This window comes from Euprymna scolopes, chromosome 17, assembly GCF_053919585.1.
Source record: "Euprymna scolopes isolate OS-2025 chromosome 17, ASM5391958v1, whole genome shotgun sequence".
Lineage (NCBI taxonomy): Eukaryota > Metazoa > Mollusca > Cephalopoda > Sepiida > Sepiolidae > Euprymna > Euprymna scolopes.
Window position 1 is genome coordinate 30,357,969 of NC_136498.1, and position 26,578 is coordinate 30,384,546.

The 26,578-nt window shown below is 34.9% G+C and overlaps 1 protein-coding gene across 2 annotated transcripts; it reads left to right on the top strand.

The window, feature by feature from the left end:
* The first annotated feature begins 643 nt into the window (after positions 1-643).
* Positions 644-24,003, top strand: LOC145296727 (uncharacterized). Of its 2 annotated transcripts, none has more exons than XM_080142734.1 (2): positions 644-1,289; positions 21,606-24,003. In XM_080142734.1, exon 2 carries the CDS (start codon positions 21,674-21,676, stop codon positions 22,340-22,342), a length of 669 nt encoding a protein of 222 aa, XP_079998860.1. In that variant the 5' UTR covers positions 644-1,289; positions 21,606-21,673; the 3' UTR covers positions 22,343-24,003. The 2 variants fall into 2 exon arrangements, with proteins under 2 accessions (XP_079998860.1, XP_079998859.1); XM_080142733.1 differs by lacking the exon at positions 644-1,289 and adding an exon at positions 5,526-5,668.
* Positions 24,004-26,578: the final 2,575 nt, after the last annotated feature.

A 26,578-nucleotide genomic window follows, 5' to 3' on the forward strand; every position in this document is an offset into this window, starting at 1 on the left:
GTATAAGAAAATATTAGCTCAGTTGGCAATTATATCTGTAAATATTTTAAAATATTGAATTTATAATTTTTAATAAATATATTTGTGAGGTGTGACTCAATGGTTAATAACACTAACTGAAACCCTGCATGTGCCAAGTTCAAATCCAGTTCACTCCACAAACACTTTCATCAAGTGGACACTTGACCTTTTGTCTAATATGGAGAAGAGATAAATCAAAAGGGTGCTTATCGTCAGATCGATTTTTTAAAATTGAATATGTCTTTGTAAGTAAGAATAATATTACTTAATTGCCATGTCAAAAATAGTAACATATCCAAATATTATGAAAATTCATCGAGTAGAAAGTTATTTATAGTTGAAAGCATTTTTTACGAAAAATGGGGAAAATTGCATTTTTCATATATAGCGACTCGTTACAAATGTTAAGTGATTGTACAAACAACATTTCGGCTCCACGTACATCCTTTGTCTAGACACAATTTCCACGAACACAAAACTAAAACTTATCTTGTTTCACCGACGTAGTTGAAGGCACTTTACGTCACAGGGATGTTGCGTTTTTCATCCAATCAGATTGCGAGGAAAGCAAATTCAAAAAGATTTTTTCAGCAGCCTTCGCTGGGAGCCGGTCTGTCCACAATAAAACAGGCGAACACGCCAAAAGCAATCAGTCACAGTCAGTCAACCAGCATGGTGTAATCATTGACTCTGCCGGGTCTCCTGACATTAAACAACCACCTTCGCGCGCAACATTCATCAAACTTCTCCATATGGAAATACCAGAGCAGTGAGAAGTAATATTCTTTTCTTGAACATTTTAACTTTATTACCTTCTTGACTCTTGTGCTGAATCAATACATGCACACATAAAAATACATCAACACAATAACATCATTCGCCTCTCTTCTATTGTTAAATAAAAGTCATATTGCACTTTTAAAATTCGCCTTTGTCTTAATGCCATTTCTGACAACCTTATCTTTTTTTTTTTTTTTTTAATTCTTGTTGGAGGTTGGGAAACATTTACCTATGCTCACATCGCGACGCCGCGACGGTGATACAAGGCATCGGTGAATGTCGACCAAACTCCCCACACATAGACGTTTTAAAATAGACGGTAAGATTTCAAATACAAGGGACATAACTCAGAGAGACTAAAATGTTGGCCGCCATTCATTTTTTTTTTTTTTTTTTTTTTTTTTTTACTAAAAACACAATAGCAGTTTTTCTACTCGATAAGATTTCGTAATATTTGGATAAATTACTATTTTCGGCACGACGATTTAGTAAGTAAATATCATTTTTGGTTACAAGAACATATTTAAAAAAACTTGATCTGTCGACTCTATCTTAACAAGCACCATAAAAAAAAGTATGGAATGTCCTAATTCTATGATTCTCCAGCCAGCTCTACTGACCATTTGATCTGCCTGCTGTAAGCAAAAAAAACAAAAACAAAAAAAAAACGAAAACAAAACAAAACCCCAAAAAACCCCAACAACAACAACAACAACATCAAACAAACAAACAAGCCAACAATTGAGATGCCTAATTGTTATTTAAATAGGATTTTGAAAGTTAAAATCAATCGTCGTGCGTAGAAGAAGAAGAAGAAGAAAAAAAAAAAAACAATGGCCGATTTATTTGGAAGTTAAGATCTTCAATGTAGTCAGCTATAGGGCACGGCACGCACATACATAACCGAGCTAGGGCAACAGGAAGTATTTAGATGAGAAATCCTTATCGACTCAATTTTTATTATTATTTTTTTTTTTATATATAAGGTCATTGATCTGAGGGAGACAACTCCATTTTACTAAGAGATTCATTTATTTTTACATCTCATAATTTAGGACGTAAAACCAACGATTTTTTTTTATTAAATCAAAACATGAAAAAAAAGAAAAAAAAGCTTCGACGGTTATTTTTTTATGTAACAAAGTTGATAACATTAATAATACAAAATGTAGTCTTTACACGACTATTAAGAGAATCGTTTCTGTTTTTATATCACAATTTAGGGTGGTAAAACCAATGGTATTTTCATTAGAAGGAAAGATTCGAAAAAGAAAGTTGCGGCAACTTTTCTAGCTTTTTTTTTCAACTACATTTTTATTAAAAACTAAATATTATGGTGAGGTTCTATAAAAAAATTAATCTTTAAGCTTAAAACCCAAAGAATGAAAACATTAGAAAAGAAATGCAATTTTTACGACTAGGTTTTTTTTTTTAGCACTTTTTAAAATTAACAAATAAATATTATGCTAACATTTTTTGCAAAAATGAAGGAAAATGCAGCGATAGTTGTAGAAGAAATTGTGATTTTAGCAAACAAACTTGTGCGAACCTTTTCTAGTCTCGCACAAAAAAACACACGTTCACATCTCAAGCCATATTTCTTATCATATACATACGCGCACACAAACATATGCGTGCACGTACACACACGTACATATATTCACGTTCGCGTACATACACTCACATTCACATGCATACACACACACGCTAATGTACACACATGTACGCACACGTATGCACATATGGGCAACGTCACTTCCCCTTTGAAGAAAATCCACACATGCGCAAAAGACCACCGGAAACAACTATAAAAGCAAGAGCAATAAGCTGCTTCCTCCTTTCCGACTCGCCTCCCTTGTGATGCGCGTGCCCACGCACCTCATGCCACCTGCTACTGTATGTGGGGCAAGAACTAACAGACAGTACATACACTTTATACGCTTTTTCTCTCCATGAACTGGATTGACATTCTCACTCTCTCTCTTTCTATATACAACTTGTGCCTGAGAATACCTCCGCGTAGCTGACTGCTAACATGGCACGCAGGTTTACTGATGTCAACCCTCTCTCTTTCTTTTTGTACATGCCGGACAGCCATTTCTCGTTTCTCTACTCTAATACCTTTTCTTGCCATGCGTGAACAAACGATGGTGACCCGAACGTGAAATGAACACGCATTTCCATTTCTTTCTATACCACCAGTCCTGCAACAAATGATGGTGACACCCGAACGCAGACATGAACACGTGTTATACCTAAAACATTAAATTTTCAACAGAAAATAAACGACATGTTTATTTTATCCAGCAATTGAGTTTTTGTTTCCTTCATTCCATTTGTTTCATTATTATCATTTGTAGCGAGTTAGGATATTTATATCCTGGCCCACAACAAACTCTTTAATAAAACAAGGATGGAACTGGATGCTGTTATAAATATTGTAAGATTTGTTCAGTAAAAAAAGCAAAAAAAAAAAGCTACGGCAGCTTTTTTTTATACTTTGTAGGGTTTCCGAAGTTAAAGTAAAATTAAATTTCTTCGCCCCAAACAAAATAATAAAAAAAAAGGAATGAAACAAAACGACTCCTGATTTAAATGCACCGCATTTATTTTTTAACAAAAACAATAAAGTGATTACACAAAGGTCCAATTGGTGAGAGTTCTTTTGGAGTTACTAATGATTAAAATGTTAGGTGAAAGTCCTTCGTGTGATTAATGAGTTTTGAAGGTTAAAGTCCTGTGTGAAAATAATAAGATTAATTTAAAGTTTGTAGTTATCTGTTGAAATTCGCCTTACTTAAAGAATCCCATGAGGAAAAGTAATTTGAGAAGAGAGTGATTTGTTGTCATTAATTTAGAAGATGTGCAGAATAAATGCATGTGTGCATAAGTGATTTTTGAGTGTCTGCGTGGCGTGTGTATGGCAGTGTTGGCGGTATTGGCAGTGATGATATTGTGAACACGAGAGGCATATTCTCGTTGTGTCATTGAAGCGAGCTGAAATCTCTCAGTAGATGACTCTTTTATACATTTTGGGCGACTCCAGAACACGATTGCTACTGCTGATATTTTGGTTTTTGGAAAAGCGTAAAAAAGACAATCTTCTTAATTTTCTCATTGGTTGCTTGTGTCACATGATGGTGCTTTCAACTACGTACGCCAAAAATATGTTCATTTTACTTTTGTTGTTTGAGAAAAGGGTGTGGGCGTATTTGAAATTGTGCCGTTGCTGAAAAAAGATATTTTTTTGCAAAATGCGTAGGAAAATTGAAATGAATAAAGGTTTGTTTATTTGCGTGCGACCGTGTGTGTGTGTGTGTGTGTGTGTGTGTGTGTGTGTGAGTGACTGCACAACTGCGTGAGCATTTTCTAGTCTCACACAAAAACATGCGTTCACATTTCAAGCTATATTACTTGTCGCATACATACGCGCACACAAACATACGCGCCCACGTCCACACACGTACATATATTCACGTTCGCGTACATACACTCGCATTCATGTGTATATACACACACGCTAACATACACACATGTACTCACACACGTGCACACGTACGCACACAGATGGACAACGTCACTTCCTTTCAAAGGAAATCCACACATGCACAAAAGACCACCGGAAACAAGTATAAAAGGAAGAGACAAGCTGTTGCTAACCCTTTTAGGCCCAGCTTTCGAGCTGGTCGGTCTACGGACCGACCGTGCGTACCTCACTCCACTTGCTACTATGTGAGGCAAAAAGCTAACAGACAGTATGTACACATTCTCACTCTTTCTCTCTCTCTCTATATACAACTGGTCCCTGAGAACACTTTCGCGTAGCTAACTGCTAACTGATGTCAACCCTCTATCCTTTTCTTTGTCTACACGATGGACTGCCATTTCTCGTTCTATTACATTACTCACTTCTTTTCTCACGCGCGAACAAACGATAGTGACCCGAATGTGAGATGAACACACATTTCCTTTTTCCTTCTATAATACCAATCCCGCAACGAACGATGGTTACACCCACGCGGACATGAATACATGTTATATCTAAAGCGTTCATTCTTTCAACAGTAAATAAACGACGTTTATCTTATGCATCAACTGAGTTTTTGTTTCCTTCAATTCCATTCGTTTCATTATTTTCTTGTAGCGAGTTAGAGTTTTATTATATCCTAGCCCTCTACACAACTTTCCTCCTTGTTCTACTAAAAAGTTTTTTTGAAAACAATTATACTTTCCTTTTTAATTAAAACAAAAAGGAGTCGAAAAAAATGAAGAAAAAAGTTGACGCAACTTTTTAAAATGTTTTCATCTAATGAAAATAAAAATCATTGGTTTTAGCGTCGTAAATTGTGATATGAAAACGAAAATGATTCTTTTAATAGTCGCGTAAAGACTACGTCTTGTATTATTAATGTTATCAACTTTATTACATTAAAAAATAACCGTCGAAGCTTTTTTTTTTTAAATGTTTTGATTTAATAAAAATATCGTTGTTTAGCATCCTAAATTATGAAATGAAAAAATGACCGAATCTCTTAGTAAAATGGAGTTGTCTCCCTTAGATCAATGACCTTGTATAAAAAGGCGCCCAATTTTTGTTCTAATCCAAAGTTTGGGGAGAGCTGGATGCCCTTTCCCTCAACATTAAGCAGACACCACATGTGAAAAGACAGTAAAGTGACCTCACAGTGTTTCTGTTTTTCTGGATTATTAAAAAGTTACCGCCAAAGTTACCTCCCCGTAGTCATGGTGATGACCCGATTTTTTTTTTATTTGCTTAAAACTTTTTGAAATCGAATTTTTCGTAGCGTGAAGTTGTTTGCGATTTTCGGATGTCGATTGATTGAATAATTGAAGCATCACATGAGAGGTGGGTTATCGATTCATTACGCATTAGCATTTCTACAATACTTTTAAAAGCGTGTACGTTATTACAAATATATATATATATATATATATATATATATATATATATATACAAATATATATATATATATATGCGAATGTTTTATTTTTTATTGTTGAATATATATATATGAATATATACATATGTATACACACACATGTATATATTATATATATAATATATAGGTAGATATATATATATATATATATATATATATATATATATATATATATATATATATATATATATATATATATATATATACAGGATACGGTGACCTCAGGATACGGTTTTCAGGTTATTTTCCGACCCCTGGTTACAGTATTCACCCCACCTTACGGTGTTATTTATAATGTTATTTGATTATATGCATGTGTATTATATACTGTACTGTATTTTATTTTGTTACTAATTTTTAATGCTGTATCCCTGGGTAGTACTGTTTTGCTGTATCACAACTCATCAATGCAGCTAGACTATCACCTTTCCCTAGCCGAGGATATGAGCAAAAACTATCACATTGATAGTCGGCAGTTCTATCCATCGGCTGATGGGTTTGGTGCTCGCAAATGACCTCAACAAATGTCAATATAAATAAACACATGCCCACCACTTTTACAGTGCTCGAATTGTTTGTTTATTTACAAACAAACAAACAGTGAGCTTTGCTTTATAGCTTAATGAGTAGCGGGTGAGATACATTTACGAAAGTGCTGTACCCAAAGAGGGGGGGAGAGGCTTAAATATATATAATCATCCACATACAGTACTGCTTTGTTGTATCATAACTCATCAGTGTGGCTATACTAGCCAGGCCACTAATATATATATATATATATATATATATATATATATATATATATATATATATATATATATATATAGCAAAACTGGTAAATAGTAAAAACTTGAAGAAGGTGCTCAATACTATTGCAGAGCAAATATATATTTTTTTATTTTATTACTGTTTTATCTGTTTAGTTACACATGTTTCTGTTACCGATCAAGTAACTTCGTCAAACTTGAACAGAAATGGTAATAACCACTTCTGTTCAAATCTGACGAAGTTACTGGATCGTTGATACGATTCGGTAACAGAAACATGTGTAACTAAACAGATAAAATGGTAATAAAATATATATATAAATATATATAAATATATATATATATAAATATATATATATATATATATATATATATATATATATATATATATATATATATATATATATGGACCATCTTCTTCCAATTACGGGATTTCCTTGGATTTTACTTGTACAAATGGAAATTCTTTTAACTTTCTTGAAGTTTTACATTTGGATTTTACCGTCATGGGATTTTTTATTTTCCACCAGACTATCCATTCATGTGTAACCACCTTTTTCTTCACTATATTCCCTCTACTTCACTTTTTTTGTTTTCAAGTAAGATCTTTGACTTACTTGTTGTTTCATCAAATACTTCTGCATGCAAAATCCGATCCCGCATTTTGCTAATTCCTACCCTCTGATGAGAAGGAAAGTATTTCTTCGAAACTTCGCGGATCAAGGACTATCCATTTATCTAGTGTTTCCTTTTCAGATTAAATATGTTTTTAACTCATTTCAAAGTGTTTTTAAACATATTTTATTAACTGTTTGCTCATATATTTATATATATATATATTAGTTGCCTGCCAAGGTTACAGAGGAGACAACCAAAGCAGGAAAACTGAAACTGGCTTGCAGAACACTATATATATATACAAATGCAGGCAAATTTGGACATACTTTATTGGCTTGAAAATATAGGGTTTTTTTTTTACCACTTGTCATAAAATGTTAGAATAGTATTATAATCTTCAAAAAGCCTGCAAATTTTCATGTGGTTTTGTCCCATAGAAGCAAAGATATGAGCATTTCAATATTCAATTTGGCTACCAGTATCCCAAAACTTCTGACCTTGATGGAAGGGAAACTAAAACTTGCTGCTATGATTTTAAATGATCTGAAATAACAGCAAGGGGAGACTTGATTCAAAATATTTCTCATATTTATCTCCCCTCTTTTGGAAATCGGGTACGATTATGAATATCTCCAGTATCAAATAACACTGTGAAATTTACTTACGTATGAAAACCAAAGAGGGATGATATAACCTATGAGAAATATTTGGAATCAAGTTTCCCTTTGCTGTTATTTAAGATCATTTGAAATCATAGCAGCAAGTTTTAGTCTTTCCTCCATCAAGGCTAGAGGTTTTGGGGAAATATCAGATATTTCCAATAAATTTCCTTGTAAATTTTAATTTACGGTCTTGATTTCTTTTCCTTATGCGCGTGCGCGCGCGCACACACACACACACACACACACACACACACACACACACACACACACACACACACACACACACACACATATATATACATATATATATTTAGTGGTGCCAAAAAGAAAGTCCGCACTGATCATTGTTTTTCAAAAACCACAAATTTAAGCTAAATTGAATGTAACTGTTTAAACAACCTATACTTCATTTGATTCGCCTTTTATTCCTCTATAATTTTACCTTTTCATATTTGACTTTTAATTTAAGTATCCTAGTGTTAACGTCAATTTAAAAAAATTAACTTCAAATCGAGAAGGCAAAAAGAAACTCTGCACAATGGAAAATTGTTATTTAAACGTGATGTTAATCCAGCACAAATACAACAGGAACACAATGAACTAGTTAATATTTGGTAGCAGAGCACTTCTGCAATTTGACATCTTAACAATTTGGAGCTCTCTCCGACCTGACGATTGGCCCAAAATGCACTTCTCCTCAATAATGTACAATGCAGTTTCAGTTTTTTGGAGTCGTCTGCTTGTCCCCGTTGTGGAACAATGGTTGTAGAAACGACTGATCATGCTTTCTTTGATTGCCAAAACTCTGCCGGTACTGGTAATATGTCAGCAAGGTGACAGCTTGCATCGATCCCGAGCATCGTCGCCCGATTACTGTATCCAATGTTGTTGACAACGTGAGGCCTCCATAGACCAGGAAAGGCAAATGGTCTACATCACAATCTTTGCTATGGCGAAAATGGTGATTTGGATGTTGCGACTGCAAGGTGACCGGGGGGGGTGTTTCTTTTTCTGATCTTTAAACACCAACTACGGGTGAAGATCAGATGTGATAGAAGAAGGCTGCATTTGACAAAAATGGATACACATAGCAAGTCTGTGTGTATGAAAAGGCGCTAAATTTGAATACGTGTTTCCCACCTAGGTGTGGAGCGCAGTTCTGGGGTCTATCGGACCCACCCCGATCCTACTTTTAGCCTCTTAGCTAGCCTCCAAGATCCCCACCCCCTCCTAATTGCAAGTTTTTCTTCCTTCTCCTCTAAATTTCACCCATCTTAGAAAGAAAGAAATCAATCACTAACGCCCCCCCCCATTTTTCTTTTCTCCCTTTCGTCCCATCTAGAGGGCACACCTATTTAGAGACTGTCCTGCAGGACCTCAGGTTCCTTTACAACCCAAAGTGAAATGGGCGGTCTATTGATTTTGTATTTATTTTCCTCCCCGCCCTCGACACAAATGAATAATTGTAATATCATTATTTTTATCTTTTTTGTTTTTACACATGAATAAAAAATGTTTTAAATAATTGGGTTCCAAGTAGAAATCCTCCATCACAAATGGGTGAATGCGGTATCATGCTGAAAGCAGATACTAGTGAAGAAAATTTTTTGTTTAGTTCTGGAGTGACAAGGATGACCAACAATCCCATTCCAACCCTTTTTTGAGTTGGCCTTGTGCCTAAATTTTTTATTTATGTTTGTATTTTTACCCGAATAAAAGATTTAATACATCAAAGTGTAGTATCTGTTCTGATGCAACACTTAAGTTAATTTGTCTCAGTCAATGGAGAAGAAACCCTCTATACTGAGACAATTATTATTTTTGGTCCCAACCAGAGTGCCCCCTTTGCCCTTCTTTTGGGGAGCTGGTTTTCTCCCACATTAAAAACGACCTTGTGTCACATTTTTTATTCGAGGGGAAGCAAATAAATACCAATAGAAAAAAAGGTTTGTTATATGAATATCAATACAAAAAACAAATTGATAGGAGTATAGATATGTGTGTGTGTGTGTGTGTGTATAATCTCTAAATTTTAAACTTTCAATTTTAATAACGGTTTTCTCTCATTTCATTTATTATTCGAGACTGCCAGTTGCTTATTCACATTTTCTGGTTTGTGAGATTTTCAATAATCTTGCATTGAACAGCTTTCTTAATTTTATTTTTTTTTTTGATTATAGAAAAGTTTCACTTGATTTTTACTGCTCCCCTCTATTGAATTTGACACAAATTGTGTGTGATCCTTTTTGGACTAATACTGCACTGCTTTGAAATCGTTTTTAAAAACTTTTTGATATGTATAAATATACATTTTTATGCACAAAGAGCGCTGATACACAATTCTCCTGTGAGTATATCTTTATTCAAAAACCGAGATTCGGATTACTTCTTTGGATTATATATAAATCGTCAAGAATGAACGTGCGGCTTTATACAAACAGACTCCTTTCTCCAAATTTACAACATGACAAGGAAAAAGAAAAGGAAAAAACAAAGAAACAAAACAACACACTGAAGATGGAGTTTACCTCCGAAATATATTTGTGATAAATTTCAAACAAGTAAAATATTTGTTTATTTCCTTAATATTATGTTGTGATTTGGTTTCAAGTGGACTTGATGCGTATTTTATTGTATTATATATATAGTCATCCACATACAGTACTGTTTTGGTGTTTCACAGCTCATCAGTGCGGCTAGACAGACAATTACCTCAAGCCAGGATTGAAACCCGACCGTCTGTATGACAGTCAAGGCTCCTAACCACTACGCTATTGGTGGCTGCTGAGTGAGTCATGAGTTTAACGATGTTTTTACATCGTCCGAAATACCTAAGCTTGATTTGTTTACACAAAGAGCATCGCTTACACGCTAATGATAATTCGTGTATCACTTCTCCATATGCTCAACTCAAGGTGAGGAGCATTATAGTCATCCACATACAGTACTGTTTCACTGTTTCACAGCTCATCAGTACAATTATATAAATGCAACTTTGTCTGTGTGTGAGTTTGTTCCTTATAAACTCTAAAATTTACAGAACTTTAGTGTATAAGTCTGGGAGTGATCTTAGTTAAGTTTTGTCTCAGAATACCCCTGATAATTGCTGATAATCGAAACTGTTATTTTAATTTATCGATCACCGGTAAAGCCTTTTTTTCATGCTGTCACTTAGCAACAATGATAGAACAACTGACCGTGAAAATTCTACTGTGGGTAAGTTGATAGTGTGGTTTTATTTTTGTTTTTTTTTGCATGACGTGGTTTGTAGGTTCAAACTCTGCACGTAAATTTTTAATTTTTTGTATTAACAGCAAAGAATTTTATAAGACTTTAAAATTTACTCGTTATTTTTTTTGCATGACTTGGTCTGTAGGTTCAAACCCCGCATGTAAACTTCTTAATATTGCTTTTTTTTGTTAACTGTAAAGAAGTTTATATAAAATAATTTTGTAAAAGAAACGGTAGGTTCTCTAGAGTGCAATATAGAATAACGTATTTTGGACTAAGTTACTGCATGGAGATATGTGAAGCTTCCTCCCGGGAGATTTCATGGATTTCGATGACAATAAAAATATAGGAGTATGAAATATTCTTTGATCATTATTCAATCCCGGGCAAGATCGGGTCTCCCTGCTAGTATATATATATATATATATATATATATATATATATATATATATATATATATATATATTACTTCTGGATACTTTTCTTGAATTTTACCGTTATTGGATATTCTACTCTTCACTCGACCATCCATTCACGTGAAATCATCTTTCTTTTTTCTCCATTCCTTCTGCTTCACTATTTTTTAAAACTTTTACCAAGTAAGCTCTATGGCTTACTTGTAGTTTCATTAAATACTTTGCAAGTAAAATCCGATTTCGCATTTTATTAATTCCTACCCTCTGATGAGAAGGAAAGTATTTCTTTCGAAACTCTGTGGATTAAGGACTATCCACTTTATTTGTGTCTCCTTTTAAATATATTTTAAATATGTTTTTAACTCTTCTTAAAGTATTCTTAACATGTTTTAATAAATCTTTGTTCTTTCATATATATATATATATATATTATTATAGTAAAAAAATAATTATATATATATATATATATATATATATATATATATATATATATATATATATATATATATATACGAGCAAACAGTTAATAAAACATGTTAAAAACACTTTGAGAAAGAGTTAAAAACATATTTAATTTGAAAAGGAAACACTTGATGAGTGGATAGTCCTTAATCTGCGGAGTTTCGAAGAAATACTTTCCTTCTCATCAGAGGGTAGGAATTAGCAAAATGCAGGATTGGATTTTGCATACAAAAGTATTTTATTTTATATATATATATATATATATATATATATATATATATATATATATATATATATATATATATATATATATTGCCTGTACACAATTTTTCATCACATTCTATTCAGGCTGCTAAACTAGTCTTAACATAGAAATTTACCCTTTTTCTTTTCAATGAAGTCACCACTATCCAGCTCGAAAGCCATTCGAGGATAAGAGTTAATGAGATGGAATAGTTGAAAGGTTACTTGTGGGGACGGTTGATAAAAATTTAGATCATTCCACTAAAAATCCTCAATCTTCTCAGAGTTCTTCATCTTTCACTTATCATTCCATCTCATTAAACTTTTTTATCCTCAAGTGAATGATAAGCGGTAGGTACATGCAAAATGAATGCCGATGCTCAAAATGTATTTTAAACATTTTTACTTAAAAATTCACCAACAATCAGGAAATTAACCAATTTTAATGAAATTTTCAGTCTTAATCAAATAATGATTATGGAATATAATGAACCCATTATTTTTATTTAAATCTTAGTGAAAATGTATTATTTTGTTTAAACAAAAAACACCATTTTCAGACAACCTTTTCACTTTCTGACATTTTAGGCTTTTGTAGAATCCATGCTTAGACAATATTGTTTGTTTTTGCTAAAGCAAAGTTAGAATCTTTCGCTTTTGGAGGCTAATTAAGCTATTTTTGGTATTGACAAGGTGTTTTTTTGTTTTTTTTCAATATCTTAGGACTTTATTTTACTAATTATCTTTGAAATAGACCCAGAAAACTAATATTTATCTCTGAAAGGATTTTTTACAATAAATTCATTTAATTTCAAAATTTAGCTGAATTAGTCAACTTCCGAATATGATTGTGAAAATATTGTTCATTATACTTTTTTTTTTTTTTTTTACGTGTACAAATATGTTTTCCTTTTGGAAATTAACTTAAGGCTTTAATCTTTCAATATAATCGAAACCTACAAAAAAATTATGATAAACCGGCTTTCAAAACTATGTTACCCTATTTTTTTCCGCCATTATTGCCCTGTGTAGTATTCTATTTATTTTGAAAAAATCAATTCCAGTTCTCGAAAAGTGCAAGGGGGGTGGGTAATTAAATTGTCAATATCTATACGTTATAAAATTGTTTTCTTAGTCCACTCTTTTTGCTAAAATTAAAACTTATTCCCTTGAATTTGATGAACAAGCATTTCTAGTTTATTTAGATGTAACAAAAAAACAAAAAAAAAACAGAGCTAACCAAATCTAAATTTATTACCGGATCAATTCATGTCACATAATTCAAGGGAAGTAATTAATAAAATTTTCTTGGCATTTTTTTTTTATCTCCCCTTGCATAGTTTGTTCCACTGTTTGCATTATCCCAAATTTTTCATATGCTTTCTACATTCCAATTTTAAAAAGAATACTAAATTTAAAGACATTAATTGTTCATTATTATTCAATCACAATCGGAGAAAAATATTATCTGTTTCATGTGAATCATATCCTTTATCAGACATTTTAATTACCTTTTTATTTTAGTTTTCAGTAATGTTTAAAAATCACGTTAGAAAAATAAAGTGAGCCAAAAAGTGGTTTTATATTGTTGTTTTTCTTACGTATTAATAAATAGAGCTAGGACAACAGCATATTCTTTTCATTATTTTGACTCTCGAGTGTGTATCTGCTGATATCATATGCTTTTATATAGTGATGTGGTTCTCAGTTGGTTAACTATGTCTAACTGTGTCAGGTTGGTTAGTTGTTTTTGTTTTACGGCATATCAACCCTTTTTGGGTTATTTAATGACGAATCTCAAGATTTTGAAGAAAAAAATTTTTTAGGTCAGAGTGGACCTGGGAGCAATGGTAATTAAAGGGTGGCTCCACACTCCCCAAAGCCCACAAGCTGGGGCTTCACCACTGGATATAGTTTAAGGTCATATCCAGGACCCCCATTGAGGGACTTTTACCCTCTGCAGGGGTGCAGTCGGTGTATTCTAATGCCCCACCGACAGGGCCAACTGTGTCAGATATATACTCGTGAGTCCAAACAATGAAAAGAATATGCTGTTGTCACAGCCCTATTGATAAATGAGGCATGTTTTCCATCTAAAATTCACTTAGTATTATACATGTAAAATTAAAAAAAAAACATTATGTGAATCCAGAACAAATCTTTAGCAGGAACATTTTTGTAGCAATCACCATTTTCAATGCCCACGAGTATGAGAATGCACAAGCACACAATGTTGTGCTTTGACCACACACACACATGGAACAAAGGAACTATGTTACGTGTAGTGATACATTAAACAGGCTGGAACTTTTGAGAACATCCCTATATAAAGATTTGCCACGAAAATCAAATCAGTTTATTTCAGTTTTTCTCTTGTCTTCCCCAAGACTGGATGTCAGGATAATTCCACCACTTTGAGGTATTAAAATCCTCCGTCTTAAATTTGCACGCCACGCCAATGAACCTTAATTCTCATCATTAAATGAGTAGCACACCTTTCCTTAGTCGATGAGGCATGGGCGAAGAGACTGACGAGGGTTGATTACACACAGCACTGACGATCTTGATGAAGTCTGAGTGTGGCCTCCAAGTTCCATACAAGTTCAGTTCCACTAAAGAATGCTGGGCGTTCTTTTTCACAACATGAGCATGGACAATCAAAATTCTGATGTTGAACTTAATACAGTTGCTGACAGTTTCTTCTATTTATATCACAATGTGCGCTGTTCAGACTATTCTCACTTGCACAAAAACTAAAAGGTTCCATTTCAAAAAGTATCTGCACAAATACTCACAAACAGCCGTAATTTCACCCTGCTCGACATGCATTCCTCTCCCCCACAAGTTCGCGAGGAATTTCGGGTGAGTGACGTGAAAAAGAATGCTGTTCACTCTACACTCTGAAACAATAGAGAAGAGGGTTGGTGAGCTTATGTCCTAGGTGATGAGAGGAGACATTTACATTAGTTATCTCCCCCACCCACGGTGAGTTTTTTACGGGCACAACAAAAAAATTCTGTACAAAAGTCTTCTGAAGCTATATACACTGTACAATGTTGACTGGTGATGAAATCACTAGTCTTGGTTGCAGCGGGGCCGCAACCTACTCGCTGGTGCAGTTTCTGAAGCACCAGGAGCGTTGTGTGGCATCAGTCGGCTCAAGGCCCTGGGGAAGGGGCTTCTTGGCAATTGCATGCATGTTCTTGGGGGTGATGTCGTTTCCAGCATTTTTGGGAGTGGTCGCATGTGCGACTGGTACGGAGTTCTCGGGAGTGCCAGAATCTCTAGCTGGGTCAGAAGCATGAGGAGTAGCTGGAAGGATCTCAGAAGGGCTCGATGGCACATCATAAAAATCTTTATTGCCAGACTTACGTATGGGACTATCTGTTGGATTACCAGCATGGACTTCTGGCAGGGTGGCAGGAGAGTCCTCTGGCGCCCCTGGTAGCGTGCTGACAGAGGCGTCTTCCGGTAGCCTGGTGACTGGTAAGAAGGACTCTATCACGTCTTCGCCAGTTGTGGTCCTGAAAGGTTTTCTAGCTTTCCTCTTCTTTATTCCTCCTTCCTTCGCTCACAATAATCAACAACTCAATTATTATCTTTCCTCTTTCTCTCCTTTCAAGACGTCGAATAGTCATTTGAACTGCAGGTGCGAGTTTTATTCATTTATTTATTTTTACAACCAGAAGAACCTTGAAGACACTTGGAAAATGACAAAACGCCAGCCTTCCGGGACTAGGATCAAGGAGTAGTACCTGTTCTATTCTCTGTCAGAAGAGCAGAAATCTGTTTAAACTGAGGCAATTTACAAAAAAAAAAAAAAAAAAAATTATTATTTCTCCAATTCAGAGCCTCCCCCTATTGGGGAGCTGATATATTTTTTCTTCTTTTTTTTTATATAAAAAATCAACCTCGTATTACATCCAACCCTCGTGGGGAGTCTGTTAAATCGGAGCTCCCGGAAACGGTGGAGAAAAGAAGGGGGAAGCTAGAAAACCCCTGACGATGGAGGGCGAGGAGGATTGTGCTCTTTTTTATACTGGTTCAGTCCAGCTGTTGCCGCCTTCTTCGTTTCGCCAATGATGACGGATATTTCTTACCTGATGAGCATTTCACGGAAACCTTGAATAATTAGCGCTTCTGAATATTGCAATTATTTTTTGCTTTATTTGTTTAACATAATAATAAGCCAGACGCAAAAAAAAATATTGGTTATTTTAATTTAAAATAACTGCTTCGTTTATTTTTTTTCGATTTTTTTCCTGGTTTGTTCAATGCTTGTCCCCACGACGACGAGACCCGGGTTTCCTCACTCGTTTTTACTATGGGGAATTGCATCACACGATGCTGCGGAAAAGACAAACGAGTGTAGAGTGAACAGCATAGATGAGTAGCACACCTTTCCTTAGTCGATGATGCATGGGCGAAGAGACTGACGAGGGTTGATTACACGCAGCACTGACGATCTTGATGAAGTCTAAGTGTGGCCTCCAAGTTTCATACAAGTTCAGTTCCACTAAAGAATGCTGTTCACTCTACACTCTGAAACAATAGAGAAGAGAGTTGGTGAGCTTATGTCCTACGTGATGAGAGAAGACATTTACATTAGCTAATCATGGAAAATTACCACACTGAACAAGAATTCTTCTTTTAAACGTTATTTCGAAGTACTATTTCTTATGTGATGAATACAGACACCACATACATTTTGGTTACTTTAATGACTGTTTTTCTCTTAGAAAATAATTGCATTAATTTCAAGCCAGTGTGACACTCTATTAATAAAAATCAGTAATTTTAAACTCCATGCTATTGTCACAAAATCCTCATTTCACTAGTGCATAATAAACACTCATTACAAGAAAATACTTACATTGGAACGATTTGAATTAATATTCCAAACACATAAATAAATGTTGTTATTTCATATTATTGCAGTGATTTGGAGTTCTTTGTCAAGTGTTGTTATTTTTCGGTGTTATTTTTATATTTTAATTTTACGTATATGAGGATGTGATCCAGTGACACCTTACTATTAATCGGCGGTCTCATTAAATTTACCTTTAATGGTCCTGTGGATACCCTACTACTTTCAATTTCAAGAGATTCCTGCACCTGCAACCTTAGTCCTAAAAATTGATAGATCCCAATTATAAATTGGTGAACACCGACTCACACCCCTGCAAATTAGTGACTCACGGCCAGAGTACTAATAAGTAGTAACCCCCTTTACCATTAGTTACTATAGTCTAAATCAAAAAATGGGCACAGAATTTGACCCGATGTCGTGTTTATCTAAGAACGAATCTCGAATTTTAACTTGAAATGATTTCTCGTTAAATAATATTTATTAAATAATATTTATTAATTTCTCTCTACATAAATTGACCTTGTGTGTGTTTGTGTGTGTGTGTGTGTGTGTGTGTGTGTGTGCATGTGTGTGTGTGTGTGCATGTGTGTGTGTGTGTGCATGTGGAACAGTTTCTACTAAACTACTCTCTCAATTTTTAGTTTACAGACTTGAAATTTTGAAACTTCGGACTCGTGGTAAAAATTCGATTTGGTTTTTAGCCTGTAAAAATAGCTGCTAAGGGGTCAAAATTTAAAAATTGGAACTTGGCATAATTCGACTTAAAGTGCTCCTCTATGCATGTGCAAGTACACGTTAAACTGCTTTGATTTTTAATTCTTGATATCCATGTATCCTTAGGTTATATGGTAGCAGATATCACTGGAAAGCTAAATGTTTTAGTTTCGATTCTAGCTGATGGCACCCAAATCATATATTTTTAATTTAAAATTTTTTAAAAAACTTTTGAAATCACTCAAATGTACTATGGTATAATAATCAGTAGAGAATTGTCTCTATAGTAATAAATACGAAATCTGCATAAATTAAAATATAATTTTTAAGCGTATTTTATAACTGGGAAAACGGATGTCACAAAAACCTATTTTCTCTTGTGAATCATTGCCCCCCCCCCGTCCCCGAGCTGTTCGGCTATACGCTAGCCAATCGGCTAGCAGGGCGCATTGATTCATCGGTTCCCTAAAGAACTACTTTTTGGAACTACAGTTAGTCATCACTCAGGACCTGACCGTTAGCCAAGCAACCTCTCTCCTTTCTCGTCCTCTGTCCATCGAACACCTCTACCTAGCATCCTGCCTGGAGACAACTGCTATCAACTGAGGACGATGCTGACCCCAAAAAGAACTTTCTATTCCTTCTTCCTCTACCACAGTCCGGCCTTCAACTTCCTGCTGTGAAATAAATTCCCTTTTTCATCATTATTGTTGAAAAGAAGTTTTGTTGTTCACTTTGTGATGTGTTCTTTATTAAATATATTTTATTAAGTGTAAAACATAACCTCAAAACGGATTGCAGCCTAGTAGTGCTAATATAAATTAATAATACTTAACAAAAACAAACAACATAAAACCATTTTTAATATCTACACAGAATTGTTCTTGTGTTCCCTAATCTAAACCTTTAATTATTACCTAATTCATTTTAAAAAAAATCTCTGAAAATCAAATATTTGTCAATAGGTCTCTTATCATGCTTTTTTTAAAATTAATTTATTTTTTTAGTTTTCTTATCAGTTTGTTCAAGCTGGGGATGGAGCAAGTATTCCCACTGAGAGATCTTCTTAAGATTCTGACTATCTCTTTAAGTGCAACTGTTTGAATCTCTCTTGCACTTGGTTCATTGGGTATATTTGCCAAGAAGTTTTTGGAATTCTTTTTAACGAGTTCAGTTGCTAACTGGAATGAGAGAAATCTTCTTAAGATTCCAGAGCTGCGCTATCAAGTAGCCTTTAACATCAAAGGGCATGAATTAAACTCCCTCTTTGCTTCAACCGGATCATTTGAATTAATCGGTAGAGAATTATCTAATGGGTCAGGAGATCAAGGTTCAGTCATAATCGAGTCATACCAAGACACAAAAAATCTGATTTTTTTTAATTTTTACACACTCACGTTCACTCCTATCAAGGCATGTCACCACTTGGACGTAAGGGGCTACTATTTGAGACCATGCCTAAAAAAATATTAACAAGATGTTGGTTTATATTACATTTAAACTTCTGCATGTCAGTACAGCCAGGAAAGCAGGTAGCAGGAAGGGAATTGCAAAATCTAGCTGTTCTAGGGGAGAAACTATTGGAGTAGAAAGTGTTAATTTTATTCTAGCATTTAGGGACCTCAACAGTGAAGGGGTGAGATTTTGTTGCTAAGCGAGTTTGTCGGAGATATGTACATCGAGGGGGCACAAGTGCAACGAGTTCATCAGAGCACATTCCATTAAAATACTTGTAAAACAGGCACAGAGATGTAAAATAGTGGTGATGGGACATCGGTTGAAGCTTAGTAGACAAAGTGGGATATATTAGATTGAAAACTATAATTTGGACTCTATCCAAGAGGGAGAAGCTAGTAGTAGATGCACCAGCACAGGTGTGGCAACAATACTTTATGCATTGTCAAATGGTGGCCTTGCAGACGTAAACGTACAGGTGTGAATTGTCTTCTAGTTTGATAGAGGGAACCCACTTTCTTTGCAGCAGCCTTTGCAATGTCCTCAATGTATTTGTTCAAGTTCATATTACCTGATACTTGCTAAACACATGGCATTATAAGATGAACATCAAAGGTAAGTGGAGTAATCCTAGGAAAAGAAGTATCGCCCTCCCCTATATCTCAGTGTAGTAGCCGATGAAAAGGTAGCTTTCAGGTCGCCCTTGACTGCATTCGATCAGTTTACTTTTACTTTTTTACTTTCTTTCTGAAATAATTTGATATGAGGTACCTTAAATAAGTTTCCAGACTTTTTTTGTACAGGCATTTAAAATTGTTGTAGACGCTTGAAAATTCAGTATGTTATTGCTATAAATCTTATGAGATGACTGACCAATTTGTATGATTTCAGGTTCAAATGAACAGCTATAGCAGGAATTGGAATACTCCCTACTAAAGTCTGATTGTCACAGCTGGTGAATTTAAAATATGCAATCTTGATGTGAGGACACTTTAGAGAACGATATGCAATAATATTCAGTTTTAAATATGGAAAAAAAATGCCACAGAAACGTATGGAATGCTTCAGACTGCTTTTGGACCATCTTGCATGAATCAAGCATCAGGTTTTGGGTGGTATAAAAGACTCAATGAGTTTGTGAGAGATGATGAGAAGTATGGGAGGAGTAAGGACGTTGATTAGCCAAATAAAGAATTTCATGGACACACTAACGTAATGTACTTGCAATAACCCTTATCCCTGAGTGGCTTCCGGGCCTTGATAAGTGGTGATCACTGTGTAAAAAAAAAAAAAAAAAAAAAAGGACCGTCGTGTGTCTATAGAGACAATAAGTGCACAGTTTGATGCCATGCTGGGCCCAACTCTCTTCCTGATCTACATCAATGATCTCCCAAATCATATCCTAAGATCATTAATAGACATTTATGCTGATGACATTACCATCTATAGCAACACTTTGGATACTGTAAGTGACCAAGTTCTCTCTGATTCTCTCTCCTCTGATCTTGAGTATGTGGTACAATGGGGAAAGAGGTGACTGGTTAATTTTAATGCATCTAAAACCAAGCTTCTATCTTTACATCATCAACGCTCTGACTTCTGTCTAGCCATCAATTGAAGTAAATGGCTTTCGACTTGGGGAGGCTCCATGTTTTGACAAGCTTCTCTAACCTTTACTCCTAATCTGAAATGGAACACGTACATCAAATCCATTGCCAAGGTCGCTTGAAAAAATGGTGGGATCATTCTACCGCTCCGGTAGATATCTCACTGCTGATGCAATTCTCTACATGTATAAGAGACAAGTACATCCTAGGATGGAGTACTGTTTCCACATCTGGGCAGGAGCAGCTAGAAATATCTTATCCTGCTTTGACAGAGTTCAAAATAGACTTCGTAGCCTAGTAGAGGATGTCCTTTTTTTCCCTGCAACCTCTTTCCCACAGAAGAGATGTTGCGAGTCTGTCTCTGTTTTATCGTTATTTTCATGACAAGTGAAACCACTATCAATAATTTCCCCCACTCTTTATCTGTACCTAAACCTAAACGTAAATTCCATGAACAAAGGTTCTTTCTTAAAACTTCACACCTGTGGAAATCTCTTCTGTCTCCCTGTTTTCCAGCTGACTACAATATGGTCATCTTCAAGTCCAACATGAACAAGAGCCGTCTCCTTAAGTAATCCAATTTACACTTCTAACGATTACAACGATATTGTCCCATTGACTACCAGACACTCATTAACCCTTATCCTCGAGTGGTCTCCAGGCTTTGATAAGCAGTGACTCCTTTGTAAAAAAAAAAAAAAAAAGTGCTCATCCGAAAAAAGTCTGGAAACTTATTGAAGGCACCTCATACTTTGTTTAAAATATTCTCATTTAATGTATTTTTTAATAATCTTTCAGGATTTTTGAGCTGCAAAATTATTGCCTTCACACTCTGATTAGAAAAAAAGAAAGGATTTCAATTCACGATGGAGGAGGAGAAGACTGTAAAACATACGCTCACAGGCAAAAATGTATCAAAAAAATTACACAGGAGCAGAAACAGCCCAAAGGCGAGTACAAGCAAAGAAGAAACGATTGCATTAAATCCAGGACGTTCCTCAGAAATAAAGATGTCCGACACAATCTCTAATTCTTATCTTTTTGCCAAAGACAAACCTCATATAAGTCCTCTCGATTCAAATTCTAGCTTCTTATATCATTATTTTGATGGGGATAACAATGATGTGTGTACATATGATAATAACGAGCGGAAAGCCTTAGGTAAACTTATAAAGAATTATCTTGATGGTGATAACGTGCTTCGTCCATCTCTTCCAAGTTGGACGGAGCGGAATCCCCGTTCCAGTCAGAAGCTACTTCCGTTAGATAACTCTAGTCTTCCATTAAATACTCGGATACTAAATTCATTGCAACCCGGACGAATTGAAAATGATAATCGCCCCACGTTAATTTCTCGTTCTTATAAGCCGGAGATTTATAATTTAGATCCGTTTGGAAACGACTCGGCTGAAAAAGATCATCTCCGTCAATCGATAAAAGCAGCTTCTCAAAAGTATGAAACTGCATTAAAAACCTTGCAAAATGTGATCAATAGACTGAGTGAACCATGGCCGCAACGGGAACAAAAAGATTAACCAATCAGGTGGTAGATTAGAAGTCAAGGTGTGAGATGAACAGACATGGGGAAAGTTACCTCTCTGTTTTCTTTGTTCATTCGGCTTACTCTTTCTCCTTTTGTTTTCACTTCTTTCTTTCTTTTGAAAGCAGAAGTCATTAATAAACTCAACTGCTCTAAATGTCAGATTTTTACACTGATATCCAATTCAAACTAATGCCAACACATGAATTGCTTGAATAGCCACCCTCTTTCTTCAGTTCCTGAGTTGATATAAGTTACTCCTTTTCTTTTGCTGTTTATTATTACATATAACCTAAGGACACATGGATAGCAAAAATTAAAATTAAAGCAGTTTAACGTGTAAATGTATACTTGCGCATGTGAAGAGGAGCGCTTTAAGTTGACTTACACCTGCCAAGTTCCAACTTTTCAATTTTGATCCTTTAGCAGCTATTTTTACAGGCTAAAAATCAAATCGAATTAATTCCATAGGTCCAAAGTTTCCACAGTTTCAAGTCTGTAAACCAAAAACTGAAAGGGTAGTTTGTAAAGACCGTTCTACACACACACACACACACACACACACACACACACACACACACACACACACACACACACACGCGCGCGCAAAAAGGTCACTTTAATATATAAAGAGAATAATAAATATTATTAAATGGGAAATCATTTCGAGTTGAAATTCGAGATTGATTTTTAAATAAACACGACATCAGGTCAAATTCTTAATTACCTTTTCACATTTCTTTCTTCTAGAAAAGGGAATCATTAATAAACTCAACTGGTCTAAACGTTTCATTTTTACATGGAGATGCGATTCGAACTAACGCCAATACACAAATTGCTTAAATAGTTACCCTCTTTCTTTCTTCGGGGGGGGGGGGGTTTCGACATGATATAAGCTACGTCCTTTCTTTCTTTGTTCGTTAGGCTTACTCTTTCTTCTTACTTTTGTAACAGAGCATGGATGCGAATATGGCAGCTATATGCAAATACTGAGCCATGTGCGAAATACCATCATGGTACGAAAAAAAAAAAAACTATAAAAAAGAGAGAGAGTTCACATTAGAGATAGGGGTGACGTCACGGCTGTAATGAGAAGTTCCTTGTAGCATAATCTGCTAAGTATTGGGTCTATATGTTAATATATTGTGGACAACATTATGCTTTTTCACTTCTTTTTTCTAGAAGAGAGAATCAGCATAAACTTAAATGCTTTAAAGTCAGATGTTTACATCCAGATTGAATTCGAACCAACGCAAAAATATGAATTGAATAAACAGCCTTGAGTTTGTGACGCTTTCCTCTTCACTTCCAAAAGAAGGTCAGAGTTAACTCCATATTTTTCTAAGTGATAAAAATTGTTTTAACCCCCCCCCCCCCCCAATAATAAGTCTGTGTCAAAAGTAAACAAACTTATAAAAACAATGACTTGGTCACCAAAATCAGAGTTCTTCCAGAGGACACCTACAACGTGCCTTAATTCTCAGCATTAACAACACCCATCCTGGGAACATCGACTGGAATGCCCCATGCTGAACTTCCTTTGATCCTGTTGTTATTTTTCCAGAAACGACTCAGCCATCACACACACACACACACACACACACACACACACACACACACACACACACACACACACACACACACACACACACACACTAGAACTTGGAAACAAACTTTCTGATGTTCTTGCCTATTTTTTTTATTCAAGCACTTTTAACTTTTTCAACAAACTTTTGTTTTTTAAAGTATATTTCATATCCCTGTAAAATTGTTGATATATAAATATGTTTTGTTTGTTAATTCATGCTTTCTTGCTTTCATTCCCCAAATCCTGTTGTTAAATTTTCACTTGCCAACTGGTGACCCATTCATGTTTTCATCCATCTTTTTTATTTGCCAAATTAACTACATGTATATTAATTGTTAGCACAGCATTTGGCACTTTTAAAAGACGTTACTTTCGTCAAAATACACTATCTGAAGTCGCCGAACTGCTAATACATTGCTAATGTGATTAAAATAATGACGACAAACACTCATGTATAAACATGCAATGATATATCTTTTGTTAATCAGTAGCGAATGAATGGGTTAAGTGAAAGGGGGTGGGTGGAGAAAGCATGAGAATTGACAGAGGTTGAGTTCTTGAGCTCAATCGCCGGTTGACTCTCCTAATTTTAATCTGGGCTCGTTTACATAACATTTTGGACACACACACAACTGCAAGTTCTGGGATTTCATCTTCACAGTCAATGTACATTTATTTAGTGATGGGTGTATTCCTGCCTGCAGATAACGGTTATGGGTAGTTTTGCATTAATCGCCAGATATTTTATTTTCTGAAGAGTTGTTTCCGTGTCAATCAACACTGTCAATCAATCATGTTTTGTTTCTTCTGTATTCTTGTCAGTGTCAAGTAGATTTTATTCCTGTCGGGTGCCATTTCTGATTCACCAGACCCAATATTCAATACTACAATGCCACTCAAGAAAACGCATACCTCCACCAACATCGAGAAGTACACTGAAAATTATGCAAAGTCAGCAAATATTATTAAAAAAAAAAAAAAAAAATCGACACATTTCATGGTGAAATATGTTATTCACCATTTTCTGCTTACATTAAGGTTAACGGCCAAGGGACATAATTCAACACACAGTCACCATAATAATACTGGCTAGCAATCGTTTAAAGATCAAATTTGATTTGATTTTATAATAACTAAAATATTGGATGAATTTGCATAAGTTTTGGTGTACAGTCCTTTTTCTTTTAACCTAACAAGTATATATATAAAGTTTTTGTTCAATTATATTTTATTAATATTGAAGAAAAACTAGATAAGTTTTTTCAGTTGTTTTGGCAAGGTTTGCATCTGATGTTAAGTCAAATAATAAAAATAATAATGACATATCAACCTTAACTCTAACACTTAAATCTAACCTAACCCTAAATTTATAACACATTCCGATTCTATTTATTAAAAAACACCGTTTAATTTATTTATTTGTTAATTAATTAATATTTAAAAATGAAAATGAAAAAGTAAAGAATTTGTTAATTAATATTTTCAAAATAAAAATTAAAAAAAAAATTAATTCCATTTTTAGTATTTTTTTTTATTAAAAAGTCCCAAATCAACTTATCATCTGTAAAAAAAAAAAAAAAAAAAATGAAAAACAAAAACATTTTGTAATATTCCTTTTTTGTTGGCCAATGTAATACGGCACATTGTTTTTTGTTCTTACACCGGTCGAAATATGTGATGTTGTTGTGAGTGGGGGGTCGATAGGTGAGGGTGTCAAAGAGACTAGACATAAAGCAAAGAGGTAACAAGAATAGGCAAGTGATGACAAACAAAGATGATCGATTAAAGACGATGTGCATAGTTTCTTTTTTTTTATTTACTAACACTAAATCGAATGGCAATGGTATTAGTATTATTTTGAAGTAAGAATGGGAATCTCACTGGGTTGCAATCCTTGCGTCCATGAGGTAGTATGGTGTGGCTTAGGTTGGTCCAGGTCATGTAAATAGAATCTGATGCTGGAAAGAATAGCCAGACATTCGACAGGGTACTGGAGCTGATAGCTGGACGTCAGTGGACACAGGAAACGGGTAGCTAGATGTCGACGGGCACTAGAGCTGGTGTTTGGAACCAGTAGAGGTGCAGAAATGAGCTAAAGTTGCAGGAGTGAGTTGAAGGCTGCTGTAAGCTGCAGGAGCAAGCTGGAGCTGCTCTTTAGCTTTGTCAGACGACTAGCGTTCTCTTTTTGGATGTTATTTTTTTTTATAATGTAAATTTATTTTTTAAAAACGTGTATTTCTGTTGCGGATACTTTAACCATTTTATCCCGAATTTTAAAGAGAGGTTTTGTACAACTTGTTACGTTTAACTTTGTATATTATTAGTATTGTTTTACATGTTACTTTTTTAATGAAATAACCAAGGTTTTTAAAAAAAATTTTTTTTAATTACATTCTCACCCCAAACAAGGCGCATTGCCACTTTGGTGTAGGGGGCTACTATCAGGGGCAGCAACTACTGGGACACTATATTGGGATTTGGGCAGCGAGATGTCGGTTCATGTTGCACTTGAACTTCTGCATGTCAGTACAGTTAGGGAAGCAGGAACTTGGAATGGAATTCCAGAGTCTAGCGGTTCTGGGGAAGAAACTACTGGAGTAGAAAGATCTTTTACATCTAGGGATCTCTACTGTGTGGGGGTGG

Bases quoted from the DNA above. Each gene is read 5' to 3' on its own strand.
- LOC145296727 (XM_080142734.1), top strand. From the start codon at position 21,674: ATGGAGGAGGAGAAGACTGTAAAACATACGCTCACAGGCAAAAATGTA.